General features: G+C 28.7%; 2 protein-coding genes across 3 annotated transcripts; one reads left to right on the top strand and one right to left on the bottom strand.

Annotated features, from left to right (window-relative positions):
* The first annotated feature begins 1,310 nt into the window (after positions 1–1,310).
* On the top strand, positions 1,311–3,594 carry LOC111303863 (F-box/WD-40 repeat-containing protein At5g21040-like). Its single transcript, XM_022900335.2, has one exon. It carries the CDS (start codon positions 1,769–1,771, stop codon positions 3,413–3,415), a length of 1,647 nt encoding a protein of 548 aa, XP_022756070.2. The 5' UTR covers positions 1,311–1,768; the 3' UTR covers positions 3,416–3,594.
* Positions 3,595–4,781: 1,187 nt separating this feature from the next.
* On the bottom strand, positions 4,782–12,447 carry LOC111303862 (ERAD-associated E3 ubiquitin-protein ligase HRD1B-like). 2 transcript variants are annotated; one of them, XM_022900334.2, is made up of 8 exons: positions 12,219–12,447; positions 11,251–11,793; positions 10,411–10,587; positions 9,204–9,353; positions 8,886–9,094; positions 6,675–6,825; positions 5,730–5,994; positions 4,782–5,297 (listed from the first exon to the last, which is right to left on the bottom strand). In XM_022900334.2, the coding sequence occupies exons 2-8, from the start codon at positions 11,781–11,783 to the stop codon at positions 5,139–5,141; spliced, it is 1,644 nt and encodes a 547-aa protein (XP_022756069.2). In that variant the 5' UTR covers positions 11,784–11,793; positions 12,219–12,447; the 3' UTR covers positions 4,782–5,138. The 2 variants fall into 2 exon arrangements, with proteins under 2 accessions (XP_022756069.2, XP_089598835.1); XM_089742709.1 differs by lacking the exon at positions 6,675–6,825 and having other exon boundaries at positions 12,219–12,393.
* Between the last annotated feature and the right edge of the window lie 6,914 nt (positions 12,448–19,361).

The following is a 19,361-nucleotide window of genomic DNA, read 5'->3' as shown; positions in this document are numbered from 1 at the left end:
TAATGTTCTTAAATATTTTACTATGAAAAATAATTGATAATTAATCTTTTCTTTTCAAGGTTATAGTTGTAAGGTTTTCATATTAAAACAAAAAGATATAATGCTAAAAAAGAATGTGAATGATGATACATTTTTTAATCAAAAGTTTAATTTTTTTTATAGACCTCTTTGAATGATGTTTTGATTTATTATTAATATTTGGCACTTATGTATTTCTATCTCTTTGATAAATTTATTATTTAAGTTGTCAAAGAAAATGATTAAAAATCTATTTTTCTATTTTTTTTATTTAATTATTAAGTTTTTCATTTGCAATGAGTAGGGAAATAGACCATTCTTCACTTATTTTTTTTTACAGTTTTATTTTTTATTTTTGATTTGTGATTCAACAAAAAATTTAACCAATTTGGTATTATTTGAACTTATATTGGATTTTCAACTCAAAGTTCATACATATATAATAAATTTTTGGTTCTTTCTTTTTCACACATAAATAGTAAATCTTTGGTTTTTTTTTTCTCAAATATATATAATAAATCTTTGGTTCATCATATACTTCAACCTATAATTATTTTTTTTCTAAAGACATATCTTACAATGTTCTAAATTATTAAAATTTCAAGTTTCAATAGCAATATAATTTTTTTTAATGATATGATTTTATGACTAATATATGTGTATTCAAATTAATAAAAAGATAAATAATTATTAAAAGGAATCATGCATTTCTTCTAATCAATTTAAAAAGTAGGTGAAATCACTTTGAAATCTTAAACTAATTAAGGTAAATTTGATTGCACTTATGAAAAAATGTTTAATTTGATTTTTTTCATTTAACTTTTTAATTACATGCAGTATCGATAATATAATGAGTTTCTCTTAAATATTATTTCAATACATGCATATATAAATTTTATATTTTTATTAAAAATAATATTTTTACGTATAATTATATAAAAATAATCTGTATATAATACGAATCACAAACTAATTATATAAAAAAATATCAATTTGAAAAATACAAAAAATGAACAATATACATTTGATTTCGAAGTTTGAACAAATTAAAAAAAATAGGTTCAAAAAGACTAATAACAAAACCAAATCGAATTATTTTAATTTTGTTTATTTGAATTTTTTATTTGGTATGAATTTTTGCTCAAAACCAAATTCAACCAGGCCAAACTCAACTCTAATCATCGTACGGTATATATTATATTATTCTATGACTCTTGCTCTCGTCATCTCCACCGTCCGATCTTTTTTCACTTAAACCGTGATAAAATAAATAATCCCCTTCTCCTCAACTTGTTTTTACCACCGCTTTGGACCTAAAAAACTTGTTCTTGTTTCAATTTCCTCCAAAATCCCAGATTTTTTTTCTCTCGATTTCTCTTTTTCCCTCATTTATTAAAAAAAAAAAAACACTTCTAACAACTTCTCTGCTCCGAAGAAGGAATTATTAATCTTAGAGGTATCTTTCTAATTGCCAGTTTCTCTTTAATTTTTTTTGTCCTTTGACTTTCTGGGTTTTGGTTGGATCTTGCACACCTTCAATTAATTGGATATTTTCTGATTGTTTTTATTTTACGTGCCTTAGTTTGATTTAAACAGTTTGGGGTTTCAGTTTTTAGGATTTGTTAGATTTGGGCATCTTTGATTAAGGATAAGGTGAGATTCTGGGTTAAATTCTTTTGGGCCTTTAAATCAGGGGATTTAGGTTTAAACCATTGAATTAATAGTTTTAGTTGAATATTTCATTCATTTTATGGCATTGGAATGCCCAGAAAGCACCCAGGTTTTTAAGAATTTAGCAAAATTTTCTGAATCAAGTGATTTTACGTCAAACCCCGTAACTGAAAATTTGGAAGCTTCAAAACCGGCATTGGATTGTAATCCTAAGAAGGGCAGTATTTCAAGTTTTTGTGGTTCAAAACAGTTACCTCCTAATGATTTTTTTCCGAATGTCCAACGGTCTATCACTGATCTTCCACCAGCCTTAATGTCAGAAATTTTGAATTGTCTTGACCCTAAAGAGCTTGGTATAGTGTCTTGTGTGTCGACAACTCTCCGTAATATGGCATCCGAGCATCACGTTTGGAAGGAGTTTTATTTTGAGAGATGGGGGTTACCGATTGCCTCAGCACCTTTGGGTGCAGGGTTTTCAGACAGTAAGTCATGGAAGGAATTGTTTGTGCAGAGGGAATATAGGAGCAAGACTTTTTTAGGAAGGTATAGCATTGATGTTTTATATGGTCATACTGAAGCTGTCCGAACTGTGTTTTTATTGGCTTCTGTCAAGCTCATTTTTACTGCTGGATATGACTCTGTTGTACGAATGTGGGATATGGAAGAGGGGTTGTCAATTGCATCATCACGACCCTTTGGTTGTACTATTAGGGCAGTTGCAGCGGATACTAAACTATTGGTTGTTGGGGGTACTGATGGCTTTATCCATTGTTGGAGGGCAGTTGAGAGTCTTCAGCACTTGTTTGACCTTAAGGGTGTTGAGAAACAGAACACTGAGTTTCGACTTTGGGAACATGAGGGGCCAATAACTTCTCTTGCTTTGGACCTTACTAGGATATATAGTGGTTCTTGGGACATGACAGTTCGTGTCTGGGATCGGTCATTGCTGAAGTGCACACAGGTATTGAGGCATGGTGATTGGGTTTGGGGCCTTGTACCTCATGACACAACTGTTGCGAGCACATCAGGTTCAGATGTGTTTGTTTGGGAGACTAATAGTGGGACTCTGTTAAATGTTATTCATAATGCTCATGTTGGTAATACTTATGCCTTGGCACGGAGCCGCACTGGAGACTTCCTTTTTACTGGTGGAGAAGATGGCGCAATACACATGTTTGAGATCATAAGTGAGCGTAAAGTACCTAGCATTGTGCAGGTTGCAACATGGATTCCTCACTCAGGTGCTGTTTATTCCCTTGCATTTGAGTTTCCCTGGCTTGTTTCAGCTTCCAGCGATGGGAAACTTGCACTAATTGATGTTCGAAAGTTGTTGAAGGCTAGTAGGCGTTCTTTTGGGAAAAGGGTTTCAAGGGATAAAGACATTGACCAAAATAATTTAGAGCCCCCTCAGAGAATGCTGCATGGATTTGGTTGCAATTTATTCTCAGTTGGTATTGGAGCAGATCGAATTGTCTGTGGTGGAGAGGAAGGTGTTGTTCGAATTTGGAACTTCTCAGAAGCTTTAGAAATTGAGCAGAGGGCCCGTGCTCAGAGAGGAATACGCTTGGAGAATAGGATGAGGCGGCGTAGACTTCAAATTGAGATGAGTAGTAAGGGTGGCCGAACTGATCAATGTTCTGTTGCTGCCAAAAAGAACCCTGTGAATGGTGATAGGAGTGGTGTCTGGCACAGTAAACGTAGCATAAGCTCAAAGGTGAAGACATAACAACTGTCAGCTGATAATACATACTTATGCCTCTAGGCGTCCAACATAATTCTTCTTAGTTCTATTATGACAAATTTATACACTATCTTTCTGACCGTATCGTAACAATAGTCTTCTATTTCAGTTAGCCTTGGATTTTAATCTCATTTATATGATCTTGCATTTCAATCTTTTTTGCATGAGTGCTGGATATTGAAGCACTGTTCTGATGATATTTTTTATAGCTGGGCCTTATTGTTATTGTGGCTTTGATAGGGAAGATGTAGTTAATTGTTATTGGCATTTTGTCAAAAATATTGCTTGACATGCCTTGAGTTTTTATTAATCCATGAATATTTCCCAAAAAGCAGGCATGGGTACATTTTTCATGCATGAAAATTAGACGTAATGCAATAATGAATTCTTTGAGGCGGGAAAACATGCAATAATCATTCTGTCTTCGGCTGAATCCTACTAAAAGCGAGCTTTTTCATGCTATCATCTCCAATACATAATTAGAGCAAATCCAGTCCGGTACTAGCTTAAAAAAAAAATAGAATGGGAAGGGGAAGAAATGAAATGGTAATGAAATTTAAATATCTACATATTCATTTATATATCCTCCTTTTCTAGTTATCTCCGTAACTAAGATTATAATTTTGATCAAGCGTCTAAGATAAAATATATTAACATTTTTATAATTAATACATACATATATATATATGTATATATAGGAAGAAAAAAAGAAGCCAAACATTATTAAATGTTGGGTTACCATGAATGAAAGAAGCACCAGTTCAAAGCATATACTAAATCAAGAGCAGGAAATTAAGGTTACGTGTGATACATAAAATGATGGATAAAATGAAATAATAATAATTTTACATTATGATTAGTTTGTATCTAAAAAAAAGAAATAGAATTGTAAGGAAAATGATTTAATCTTCTCAAAGTGAAAGGAATTATTTTTAATCTATGAAATTAAATTTATATAATCTGTTATACCTTTAAAATTTACATCAATAATTTAAATTATATAGATTTAAAAAAAAAAAATTTTGATCAATAAATAAATTATCATATATAATCACTGCATATATTAAATACAAAAAAATATAACATTAATCATAATACCATCTTATCCTATTTTATCTTATCATAATTTTATACACCAAACACACCCTCTAATATTATTGAATGTTGGGTTACTATGAAACGAAAGAAGCAACAGTTCAAACCATATGCTTACTTAAGTGGAGGAAATCGTGCTTGAAGCTTTACCAAGCAATACTCATACTGAAGGCCAGGGTACATTATTGATACCGAGGAAGGTGAGTTTGTTTCTACAAGTTTGAGTTCTTGTCAAGAAAATATTACTATCACCACGAGGCAAGCAAAAAAGGTTGTAATAATGCAATTAAATCCAAAAAGGATCTATAATTGATGCTCCAATCATAGCTGAAACAAATAGAATGTTCCTAGCTGTTAGTCAAATGCTACACATTCACATCTTATCTTTAACGACCAAGCCTGCAATCGCCACTTTAATGTGAAGAGACTAAAAAATAAAAATGAAACTCTATGATGGTAAGCCGGACTTATTACAACATTGCTCCTGTTGATATCAGTCGTCTGGGAAGCAATGCCACTATTTTTGGATAACTATTTCTCCCCTTTATACTCATTCATTAGTTCTCATCTCATGTGAAGGAAAAAAAAAAAAAAAACTACAGTTGTGCAAGAACTATGTACTGTCTTCAGTCTCTCCGTTATGGGCATCCGAAACAGAGGAAGATGCAATGGTCTTTCCTTTTCTATCTGATGAAGCTGTGAGACCAACGTCCATGCTTTCCTCAGTTTTTGGCTTCTGCATCTGCAGGAGTTGGAGATGACGTTGCAGCACCTATTGAGAAAAGGAAAAAAAAAATGTTGAAGAAACACTAGTGACAAAATGGAAGAGGGTGAGCTGATTTTGCATTTTTTTATGTCAAATGTTAAATTTTTTAACAAGAAAAAACAAAGCTCTATACCGAAGAAAGAGACAACCAAACAAAAGCAAACTCTTAATTTTAGTGCAACTAGAAGGAAGCTATCCTGAAAACAGTCAGGACCGACATTGGAATCTCATGAAAAAGCTGCAAGCCATGCACTCTAAATCTCACCTTGATCACACAATTATATGGATATATAGTCGGTCTACTCAAGTCCTGAGCTAGAAAAGTGCATTATATTCTAAGGTAGGAAACAAGAAATTAAGAGACTTTTTCAAAATTTCAAAACACACAATCACATAGAAAAAGCAAAAAATAGCACCAGAAATCTAAAAAAATGATACCTCAATCTGCTGCTGGATAACCTTACTCTGCGCTTCCAACTGAGAATCTGGAATATTCTGATTACTAACTGAGTTTCCACTGGCACCAGATAATTGGAAAGGGACAAAAACACAATGTGGGAATTGTGGAAAGGACAAGTTTGCACGTCCACCAGGAATGGCAAACTGTTGTTGTCCAATGGATGTTTTTTCCCCACTAGATTCCACCTTGGTGGAGTCAGCCAATGGCCTATAAGCCTTGGGAAGTACAGCATATCCAGGAGACCTGCATTTAAAATGCACAACATTATAAAATGTAAATGGAAGTACCAGTTGGGATTAGAAAACCAATGGCCTTAGAGCCAGATCTGATCTTGTAAAAAAACTGGCATCAATAGCACAAATAGAAAGAAGAGCAGATGCAGGGGCAAAGACCTTGAAGGTCCAGAGAGGCCTCTAAACGAATGAACTGCTAATCAGTTTTTGAAAACTACCACTCCAATGCAACATGGTTTTCATGTGTTTAAAGCGCTCCCCTTCTATTGGTATAGATATTTCACTTCCCAAAACTAATTATCACATAACTCCAGTAATAGGTCTCCATTTCAATGATTAACTCCTTATATTTATATTTATGATTTAATAATAAAGTTTGCAAGAGACTAACTAGAGGAGAACAGTGTTGCCACTTCTATAATGGTCTACACACACACACACACAAACACAACTTTTCTACAACCCAGAAGCCAAATGAATTAGGTCTCAATGGCACATTCCTAATTCTTTTCTCCAGTGCTCAAAGATTTAATTATGCATTCTGGAACTGCAATAACTGATAATTAGTGCACTGCAATTGGCACAAAATAAGAACACATGGGAAAAAGGGGTGAGATCATAAGCTGGCAAAATGAGGAAACTTCAAATGTCATTGACAGACATGCATTGCTACAAGCATAAAACTACTACCAAACTAGTGTGCTTGAAGAAGGATAGACATAAGATTTCTCATATATTGACGCTGCAGTGGCAGCAGCCTGGAGCCTGGTCTGATGCTGGGTCAAATTATCAGTAGCCGTGCCACCACCAGGACCTTGTGTAGCTGAACTGCTGCTGGATCCTGTTCCCACTTTAAACAATTAGGCCATATTCAAACAGTGACATCAGTTTGATTAATTGCAAAATTATAAAAATTAGAAGTGAAGCAATATCACTGTGGAACAAAATAATACCTAATGTCCACATCCCAAATTCTTTGCAACCCAAATCAACTTACCAGCTTCCATGTGGTATAAATAACTCTATAAGGGCATTTAGTTCGTAGAATCTTAGATTCTGAGAGGAAAAGTGATCTCGAGGATGTGTTGATTCCTAGCAAGGAGTGAATTTACTGGCCTAGGAATGTTAGATTCTTCTGTTTGGTTCAAGGGAAAGTCAGATTATTTAATAGTCTTTTTAGAATAATGTCCTTCATTACATGTCAAATACATCGTTTTTGTTAAATATAACATATATTTTATCAACAAAATTTGAATTCAAATATAGTTTTTTTATTAAAAAAATAAAAAAATAAAATACAGTGAAAAACTACATTAATGTAATAAAAACGTCGTGATTGCCTTGGGAAAAAATAAAATTTTAACAAATATGATGTTTTTCAAAATAGAAATGCAATATTTGATGTAAATATGAAGTTTCCATCTTGAAAAACGTTGCATTTGAGAAAAAAAATTTAAAAGTACAAACAAGATGTTTATGTAACATAAACACCATATTTGCCTAACAAATCAAGAACCTGCAAAGAGATATTGATCTCAAAGGGCCTTTAACATGGGATCCCAAACAGAATGATTTTATTACATTAAATGCAATTTGATGCGATTTGATGTTGTAATATTGATTTTATTACATTAAATGCAGGTTTCCTAAGGGCCATTTAATGCAAATAGATATTGATTCCAAAGAGATATTTGCCTAACACAACATTTAAATGCGATTTTATTACATTATGTTGCCGCCTTTCATGTGGCATGAAGAACTCTCTTCTGCCAAACATTGTGATGATACTCTAGATGGTGCTTTAGCCACTGCATTTATTGATAACAATTACGACGTTTTGTTCATGAAAAACGATGTTGCTGTATTAAAAAAAAAATTTTTAAATTAATCAACAATTACTGTGTTTGGTTCCCTAGAAAGTGGTATTTGTTGATAGCAACTACTATGTCTTGTTCGTGAAAAACGTCATTATTGTATTAAAAATTTTCAAAAAAAATTAATCACAATTACTGCATTTGGTTCCCTAAAACATCATATTTGACATAGAAGAAAATATTACTCAAATACTATGTTAAGCTATCTCGAAACACAGTATTTGTGCTATTTGTTTTTCAATAATATATTTGTAAATAAAAAACCAAAATTATGTTTCTTTTCATATGTTGATTTTCAAAATGGTAAAATAGAATGAAATCATTTTTTATTCAAGTCAAATATGTTTAAAAAATAATTTTCCCCTCAGAATCTTAAACAACCACTGCGAGGTGGATTTTTTATTTCAAGACTTTTTGGTATTGTTGGGAATCTAAGATTACGTCAAGAATCAAATACGCATGAACAAAATGTAGAAATCACAATCTCACAAGCGAGATTCCGAGGGAAAATCTCATATTCCCCCAAACCAAACCCCCCCTACATGTCATATAATAACTGAGACAAGGAATAGGTTATCCCCAAAAATTTAGGAGCAAAACATGGAAAACATTTTCAAGATAGGGTTGGGCAAGAAAAGCCTTCAAGTGATGCACCACACTAAGGTGCATACCTTGATGCATGGGTAACACCTGTGGATGATTGCATTTTTGCACCTTATTTCAGGAGGCACATACTTAGCTAGCTTACATGCAGATCAACAAGGCATAAAAAGATGGCAACTAAAAAGATAAACTGCATTTTGAGCTAAAAAAGGATTGAAATTTTAAAGGCCTCAAAGTTAGCTTTACTTGACACCTAAGAGAAAGCAACAAATTTTCAAAATGTTTGGCAATTTTTTCATGCATGATCCATATTATCTCAAAACCACATGGCAGAAGTAACAGCTGGCATTTGATTTGTGGAGAAAATCAAAATGCTCAAAGAAAAGAGTTCATCTTATTATAGATGATGTCACAATGAGGTTACCTTGTTGATGAGCTTCTGACCGAGGTCCATGTTGGCCTCCAGATGAACTTGTTCCGTTTTCAGTAGGTACAACCAATGCTCTGCATGTAGGGCAGGTTTGCTGTCTCTCCAGCCATGAACGAAGGCAGTGCACATGAAAAAGATGTCCACAAATTAACTTCTTTGCTGTGGTCATCTCTTCACGGCATATGATACAGGTTGCATCGCTTCTGTTCATCCAATCAGGAAGCAGTTAAGAATCAAGAATCATAAATCACAATGTAACTGAAAGTTTCTTTAAAACATAAAAATAAGTTCATAAACAAAAAATTGACTCACGCATTAAGCTCTTCGGGGGTTGCATCTGGGAATCTATCATTCATATTTGAAGCGATCTTCCTATAACGCATGTAATCAGCAATACGAATTTTGAAATTTCTAAAGGTCTCATAAAGCTCCCGTATTAAGTGCAGAGGAATGCCATAGTTCCTGCAGAAACCAATTAAAAATTAAACCAATTAAAAATGAAGAACCACCAATGAATTAATCTATAAGATATATAAAAGTGGATTAAGATATCTGAGACTTTGACAAAGACAAAAATATCCTTTTTTCTTTTCTCCATTTTTATTACATTTATCAATCTATATTCAGTCTTTAATAATAAGTTATCCTCTAAAAGCCTAGCACTGCCCAACCAAGCCTTCCATTAAAAAAATGGCCACCGGGCAAGCATATCAATACCTGCAGGTCAGTCTTAGTTCTCTTTACAACCACATTAGACTCTTTTAGGATCAGAATCTGATTTCTTATTCATGACAGCCAAATGTAATAGAACCCAGCTTATCAGCAAATTGATGGAAAAGCAGAACAAATAACTGGAAATATTTATGCCAATTGGTAAATTACCCATTTGCCGACCTTCTACCTGACAATTATATTATCATGTCTCAAGGATATAAAATATTTCACAAAGCAGCTATCAAATTGATCTGTACTCTCTAGATATGTTACGAAACAAGTATCAATGTTGAATGCCTCATCTACAGCAATTCTGATTAATGTTCATGTAGAATCTGACATGGAATGAAATTGCTCTTTTTCTCCATCCAACAAGTGCAAGTTTAGAACCCAGTAACTAAAATCTCAAAAAAAATAACTCACTACCAGAATTTGAGTTTAGGTTGATCTCAATCAGCCCAGTGCATCTCCATAAGTTAGAGAACACTACATGCCTAATGCCACCCTTCAACTTTAAAACCTAATTAGAAGATATCAAGATAATTGAAGGGATCTGATGCAGGATACAAACTCCTAAAATAAAGTGTATCATTCTATCCAAAAAGTAAAAACTGACTAGAAAGATTTAGAGCACTGGTTGTAAAATTGCTTTAACACATATTAAACCCTCAATTCATGTAAGTCTAAAAATTTTAGAGAACTCCATGCTTTAGAACATTATCCAATAGCTAAAAACTATTTATGCATGTGAATGATGTAGACATATATGTGATCATGCTGAAACTAAAATAAATAGCTTACTTACATGAAAATCACAACAAAGAAGCATAAATACATAGACAAGTGAAGCAAGTCCCGAATGAGCTCCAAGTAGAAGGTATAGACAGCCTTTTTTTCCCATTGTCCTTCCATAAGCATGTCACTCACATAGAAAACATATTTTACAAAAGTTGACACTGTTGTCGTTGCCAGTATCATATACCTACAACCCAAAAAAATCAATTTTAGTCAGAGCAAGATCAGATAAACTAGAAAATACATATCTAGCCCTCTCCCTAGTGCAGCCCAAAACATATTTTCAGTAACTTTGAAAACTCACAAGTAGCAATTAACAAGCAAAGAACAATGGTGCATGTGAAAAATAAAAGTACACACATAGCACTTGTAAAAAACAAGGAGGGATAAAAACTGGTCATAATTAAGTAAAGTACTGTAAAACAAAAAAAAAAGTTGGGCATTTAAAAGCCTTTGTGTTCCAGCAACCTTAATATTCAATTGATGGTGGACTTTTAAAATGTAAACTTTATTTATCATTTAATTTCCAACGTAAATGACATATTTAAAGAGTTTCTTTCTTATCTCCTTATAGTCTAGCAGTCCTTCACAACATGCATAATTTTCCAATCCTTCTTAATCGTGCTCTGAAAAATCCAAGATCCCAGTGCATATTTATCAGAACCTTAGTAAAATCTCAAAAGGTTCATCCTTGCCAGTCAATTTTATTAAGTCTAAAATATTAAGGACAAGTTAAATACAATATGATTTTGAATGATGGCCCATAAAGCATGAGAAGCAGAAATGAATATAAAAAATTTTCAACTGATAATCACAAAAAGAAGAAAATGAGCTAAGTTACATAACTTACTCAAATGAAAAGAAGAGGGAAACTGAAGCTTGTTGTGTTTGGAGCAAAAACTTGATAGAACTGTACAAAAACAGACAATCTAGAAGAAGAAGGAAACCCAGAAAAGAAACTATCCGAATGTGAGACAAAATGGGAACAGAAGGGGTTGTCTCAGTGTACTCAACCCTCTTCTGTGCCAGCCAATGTAAAGCCTTGATTAACAACAAAGCCGTGACCATTGTCAGAAATGTAATTGAGTAGTCCTGCCGAAAAATAGTGATTGCAAAGAGGATCTCCATGACCTCTCTCCATGATTGCTCATTCAACCGCTCAATCTCAGCTTCACGAAGAGACCCAAGGAATACCCGTTTTGTTAATTGCCATAAGATACACATAACGACAAGTCCCATGTTGAGAAGCAGCACCAAGCTTATCTTAGAGGTTGATAAATAAACCATAGCAGGATAAAATTGGCCTCTACTGTTGAATGCATAATAAATAACGGCTAGCGTTGCCATTAAACTGAAACCAGCATAGGTTCGCAGCCTCATCATTTTGCTCCACCTGATTACCACACCAAAATATTCAACTAACAGAGGAAAATCAAAATCTAAAATTAACTTAAAAGACTATATCTTCTTCATCCATTAACCGTACTTTTTCAAAGAACTTAATTCGTTATGAAACAATACTATAAGCACTGAGACCAAGTGAAACTGTAAAAAAAAGAGTAAATTTTCAAAAAATTTCTAACTTCTGTATCCAAAAGAATGGAATTTACTAATTCAAACACTGTACATGCGCAAAAAATTATCCCTATTTCAACCAAAACAAAACAAAAAGGAAAAAAAGAAAAAGTTCAATTTTTTCCCGAAAATTCTTTTCCTCCACAAAACAATCGAATACAGGAACTTCATCAAAATAGAAACTTTCTATCCAATAAGAGGGAAAACAAAAAGCAAATGCAAAAAAAAGTTATCAGTACTGACCGGAGAGAAACTTCGATCGGGTTTCCGATGGAAATAGGAACCGACAATGAGAGATGGAGAGCGTCTTTTGCCTCCTTCGCTCTCCTTTTTGCGGCAGAGAGATTAACTATAAAGCAACAAATACAAATTTTATCAGAGCTTTAACAAAAATGGTTGAATGAATAAATTGTGTTTCTCATTTGAGCCCTATTTGTTTGACTAAATTGCGGCCATCTTTACCAATCCGTATAGTCCACGTGGCCTCCGGAATTTGTATTCTTAAAAATAGCTAGGGTTTGTCTATACTAAGTTTATAATTTATTCGTCTTATTTTAAAATCATGGGATACTATGATATGATAACTCATAAGAAATTAAAATATATATAAAATTTATAAAAATAATAAAAAATAACAAAATAAATTAATAGGTCAATAAAAAATATATAAATAATTTTATTTATTTGATTAATAAAAATTACAAATTACACATTTTATATTTATTTTCGGCTATTCTTATAAATAATTACATTAAAATAAAAATTCAGCTATAGTTATGTCATATATTATTTTAATAAATAATATTTTTATTATTTTAATAAATAATTTTTTTATTATTTTTTATTATTAACAAATAACAATATTACAACAATAATTAATATAAATTTTAGTATTCATCTTACTAATTTTTTTTAACTTTTTAGTTTCAAAATATCAATTATTTTATGTTATCTTTTTAATCTTTAAATTATTTTTTTCGTTATTTATATTATATATTTTACAAATTTATTCGTATGATTTCTTTTTCTAATTTTAGAAATTTATTAACATATATCATAAAAAAGGCTATCATGTACCATTTTTTTTGTATGATTATTTTATAGATATTTTGATTACAAATTTTGGCGACTTTTTATCCAAAAAAATTTATGTTGTCTACTTAAATATTTACGCTATAATAATATTTTATCACTATTATTTTTATCATCTATTATGTTTAAAATTATCATAAATTTTTGTTAGAGTATTACGATATTTGTTACTCATTTTACTTAAATGATATTAATTTTACGTTTTTTCTCACTTGTTTATATTATCAATTTTTTTTTATTTTTAATTATTTTCCTTATATATATAATAACAATAATTAATAAAAATTTTACATTATCATCATAATTATTTATATTACATAATATATTTTTACTGTTGTTCTTATTTTTCATAATGTTTAGCATTTTATAGCTTTTTCTTAGTGTGCTACAACATTTGTAACTTATTTTTTTCAAATGATACTGATTTTATGTTACTTCTCACTTGTTTACGTTATAAATTTATTTTTAATTTTAGCTAATTTTTTATATTTATATAAATAATAAATAATTAAAATTTTACATCATTAACATAATTATTACCTTTATAGTAATATTTTTTACAATTATTTTTACTTTTCATTATTTTATAATCATCATAACTTTTTCTTAACGTATTACAATACTTTTTTTTCATTTTACATTAAATGGTACTAATTTACATTTGTTCTCCTTTGCTTATGCTACCAATTTATTTTTTTAATTTCTAACTATTTTTCTTAGATATTTATAAAATAATAATTAATTAAAATTGTATGTTATCAATATAATTATTTATGTTATAATAATATATTATTATGGTTTGTTTTAGTTTTCATTATGTTTAGAATTGTTATAACTTTTTTTGACATATTACAACAATTCATACATAATTTTATATCAAATGATACTAATTTTACATTTTTTTCTCACATGTTTACATTGCCAATTTGTTTTTTTTTTAGCTGTTTTTCTTATATATTTACAATAAATAAATAAAATTTTATGTTGGCAACTTAATTATTTACATTATAATAATTTTTTTATAATTGTTCTTATCTTTAATTATTTTTAGAATTATCATTACTTTTTCTTAATATGTTATGACATTTTTTACTCATTTTATGCCAAATTATAATAATTTTATGTTTTTTTTCATATTTTTATGTTACCTATTTATTTTTTAATTTTTAGTTATATTCCTTATAAATTTAAAAATTAATAATTAGCTAAAATTTTAAATTACCAAGATAAAACAATAATATATTCTTACAGTTATTCTTTATTTCTAATATATTTAAAAATTATCATAACTCTTTCCTAGTTTTTTATAACACTTCATACTCATTTCACATCCAATGATGCTAATTTTGCATTTTTACTTGTTTACATTATCAATTGTTTTTTTTAGCTATTTTTTTTATATATTGACATAAACAATAGGTAATCAAAATTTAAAGTTGTCAACATAATTATTTACTTTACAATAATATTTTCTTACAATGTTTATTTTTTCATTACATTTTAAATTATCATAACTCTTTTTTTAATGTGTTACGATACTTTTTGCCTATTTTAAGTCAAATAATACTAATTTTACATTTATTCTCACTTATATGCTTTATCTATTTATTTTTTTAATTTTTATATATTTTCTTTAAATATTTTAAAAAATAATAATTAATTAAAATTTTATATTATCATATAATTATTTACGTTATAATAATATATTATTATTATTTTTTTTATTTTTCATTACGTTTAAAATTGTCATGACATTTTTTAGTATATTACGATAATTTATACTTATTTTACATTAAATGATACTAATTTTACATTTTTTTTCTCACTTGTTTACGTTATCAATATATAATTTTACTTTTTTGCTAATTTTCTTGTATATTTAAAAAAATAATTAATTAAAATTTTATGTTGTAACTTAATTATTTATGTTACAATATTTTGTTTTTATGATTGTTCTTATCTTTAATTACGTTTAAAATTATAATAGCTCTTTTTTAGTATATTATGACATTTTTTTTCAATTTTACACTAAATGAAACTCATTTCACATTATCTATTTATTTTTTAATTTTTATCTATTTTCTTTATGTATTTAAAAATAATAATTAATTCAAATTTTATGTTGCCAACATAATTATTTATATTATAATAATATCTTTCTATGGTTTTTCTTTTTTTTTTATTATGTTTAGAATTGTAATAACTCTTTTTTAGTATGTTACAATATTTTTTTATCCATTTTACAGTAAATGACACTAATTCTACATTTTTTTACACTTATTTACATTATCAATTTATTTTTAATTTATAGCTATTTTATTTATATATATACAAAAACAGTAATCAATTAAAAATTTATATTGTTAGCATAATTATTTACATTACAATAATATATTTTATGTTTGTTCTTACTTCCAATATATTTAAAATTATCATAGTTCTTTCTTAGTATATTATGACATTTTTTATCCATTTTACGTCAAATAATATGAATATTATGTTTCTTCTCAGCAATTCATTTTATCTATTTTTTATTTATTAGATATTTTCTTTATATATTTATGAAAATAATAATTAATTAAAATTTTAGGTTGCTATCTTAAATATTTATATTCCAATAATATTTTTTTACTGTTGTTTTTACATTTCATTAACTTTAGAATTATCATAGTTCTTTCTTAGGTGTTTTAACACTTTTAACATATTTTACGCTAAATGATACAAATTTTACGATTATTCAAATATGTTTACGTTAATAAATTTTTTATTAATTTTTTAAAAAATATCATTTCTTTTACATTAATTTTTATCCTTAATATATTTTTAATTATTTTCTTACATATTTATAAAAAAAATTATAATTTAAATTTTATGCTGTTAACTTAATTATTTATGTTACAATAATTCTTCTAACGCTTTTTCTTCTATTCAATTATGGTTAAAATTTTCATACCTCGTTTTTTAGCATGTTATGACACTTTTATCCCATGTTACATAAATTCATATAAATTTTATTATTTCTCTCATTTGATTATATTAATATTTTTTTATTTTTATTTAAATTATAAATTCTTTTTAAGTTAATTTTTTCTTTGAAAGATTTTTATGTTAATATTTTTTAATTTCTTTATAATTATTTTTTATAATTTTTTAGCTATTTTTGAAGATACCAATTACATTAAAAAAAATTTAAAACAAAAATTTTTAATTATTATTTTTTATTTTTAAGTAATTTCATAAACATGTAATAAAGTGAAAAATAAAAAACTATTATATAAAGTGAATATTATTTAAATTATATAAAATTTTATAAATGTTATTTTACAATCTCATTACTTGATAAGTAGGTTTTACCATTCTCTACTTTAACACTTAATCAATGGTTGACATTCAATTATATAAATCTAATAGTTATTATTTGTCGGCCTTATTGTAAGGCTAAAAAGTTTAAACTGACAATAGAAGTTTCCATTTTGTTAAAGATTAAAAATTTTTTGTTAAAATTTTTAAAATCATTTAGATTTAGTAAAAACTCTATCCCTAATGAAAATAAACAAATATAAAATTAATATAATCAAATGAAAGCATGAATAAATAATTAATTTCAATACTTTAAAAATGATTAAGTAAATAATATTTAAAATTATAATTTTAAATTTATTAAAACTTTTCATAATTTTTAAGTGATGATTAAATAAATTTTTAATTAATGATATCTTAACATTTCTCAAAAAATAGTTTCTTAGATTATTTTAAAATGAATAATTAATATATTAAAATTTTTGGTAATTATTTTCAATGATCAAAAAATAAAAATTTTCACTAATTAGTAATTTTAAAGTTTTTTTCTTTTGAGTTTAAATTTTAATTCAATTTAATTTAATTAGTTGGTATAATTTAAAATTCAAATTCAATACTTACAATTTTTTGTAAAAAAATTATTTTGACTAAAAGAGAAATAAGTAGTAATTTAAAGTTTTAATTTTAATTTGCACCAATTTTATTATTAAATTAATAACTTAGGGTTTTTTGTAAAAAGAAAGAAAAGTTAATAGTTTAAAGTTTAAAATTTTTTCTTTGTCATCTAATCCATATTATTAATTTTGTAAATAATGCTGAATACAAGAGTTGTCCATGCGGCATTTCCTTTCTTCTTTTTTTTTTTTTTTTTGGATTTTCTTAGTTTTTTCTTTTATTTGTAGCTTCTTTTTGTTTATTTCACATGGCTCAATTTATTATTTTTTATGTGTGAATGAAAAAAGTAAAGAAATAAAAAGATTGATTGGATATTGGACAAATATTGATGAAGAGTTATAAAAGTTGGTAAAGACTAAAGAATGGCAAAGAGAGTATGAAGTAAAAAAGCAAGGGGATAGCTAAGGTAACCACGTAGTACCCTGCTTTTCCATAATTTTTTCCTTTTTTTAATGAATTTTGTAGAGATTTGACCATTCTAAAACTATCCACGTCACCAAAGTTTTTTTTTTTCTTTTTTAGTCTTTCATTGAGAAGACCACATGGCTCTCCCATCTTTTCTTTTTTTGTTTTTGGTTTTTTTTAAAAAAATTTAAAACACCTTTTAACTTTTCATTTTTCTTCTTTTCTTTCTTCCTTTCCTTCAGACGTTAGCTTTTATCTCCATTTCTTTTCACATTTATACCTATACATAAAAATAGTCCCTTGTAGATCAATTCTTAATTTTTTTACCATATTAACAATTTCACTATTTATTTAAGGTATTGTTGATATTATTATAATTATTAAGGGTATTAAGGATATTTTGTAACAAAATATTGGACAAGAAAAAAAATGAAGGATGAAAGGAACCATGACCACTAGTAGTGGCACTAAAGCCGAGCTCTACCAATTATGAAAGTGTCAGTGATAAAACAGAAACTAAAATAAAAAAATTTAAATTTTTTTAGATTTCAATAAAAATTCTCTAACATTTGCAAACTCAATATCAAATAACCCAAAAAAAAAAACATAAATCAAACTTAAATATAATAAAAAAATAAACCAAAATTTTAAAAATTTTGAAACTCAACATCAATTAACCCAAAATAAAAAACATATATCAAACTCAAATATAATAGAAAAATAAGCCAACAAAACAAAAAACCATTCACCCACCAAGACCCAAATCCTGCATAACATCCCACGTAAGCACACACAAACTATAAAATCACACCTAAACTGCATAACAAGAAATTGATTGTTTGAGGATATCAGAATATGAAGATTCTATAGTAGTAAATACTTAATTTAGGCTTGTAGAATTTGATTTGTAAAGTTGCCAGGCACTGCCTCTTTCACCATAGGTGGAAAGTTGGAGGTTTTTAAGGCTCATCCACTGCATATCCTAATCTGAGGATACACATACACTGACTGGTAAAACTGTTGCTCTTTTAAACATGGATAATGACAGCTATTCAACTTAAGCCAAATTGTCTGTATCATCACCTGAAGCTGGCATTTACTCCATGTTATGTCTAGCCAGTTTTAACCAAACAATAAAAATGGTAATAGAGAATTTTTCAATATTTGTAGAAAAGCAGTGGACTTTGTCAGAACAGTTTTTGGAAGTTATACCTGACTTATACTTTATTTACTGTTACATCTTATCTACATGATTAAACATTATTAATTCTATATTAAGATAAATGTAGAGCCTAGATTAGATGCTGGGGTTTGATCAACTTGCCTTAAAATGCCTGATTCAGAAGTTAGGCTTAAGATTTCTGTGTAGAAAACCCTTACTAGTGTATTGAACCATGTTTTTATCAGTTGATGGGCTCAAATCTCCCCAGGCTGCAGTCTCTATAGAAACGTTGAGTTTGGAAGACAGCTTCTGCCATTAAAGTACAAACCTGAACCTTATTTCTGCTCGACTAAATTTCATTATCTTGTCATCTCCGTGTCACCATCATAATGATGGGGTTGGAATTTGGCTTCTAATCAAAATCTGCATCTATCTTGACATGCATTTTCATTTTCTTGATTGTTGTACTTGTTTTTGCTTGTAATGCATAAAAAATGTGGTTGTAGTTTGCAGTGGTGATTTCGCAATTCTTCATTCATTGTGTTATCAGCTGTTGTGTAGCATGATTTTTCTTCCCTTGTTGATTTAACTTTATCAATCAGGTTGCTGTTGCTGTGGATTTTAAGATCAGGCAGCAGAACAACAGACAATGCAGCGGAACCTTCAAAACATTTGCCTAAAAACAGGAGCTCCTATGGAATCTCATGCCGCCTCTATCCTCACACCTTTTGCCTTCTCTAAGCTTCAAGAAC

Source organism: Durio zibethinus, chromosome 13, assembly GCF_047325235.1.
Source record: "Durio zibethinus cultivar Kanyao isolate XHJ-2024 chromosome 13, ASM4732523v1, whole genome shotgun sequence".
Classification (NCBI taxonomy): domain Eukaryota; kingdom Viridiplantae; phylum Streptophyta; class Magnoliopsida; order Malvales; family Malvaceae; genus Durio; species Durio zibethinus.
The sequence above is the reverse complement of the archived record's forward strand: the minus strand, read 5'-3'. Positions and strand labels throughout refer to the sequence as shown.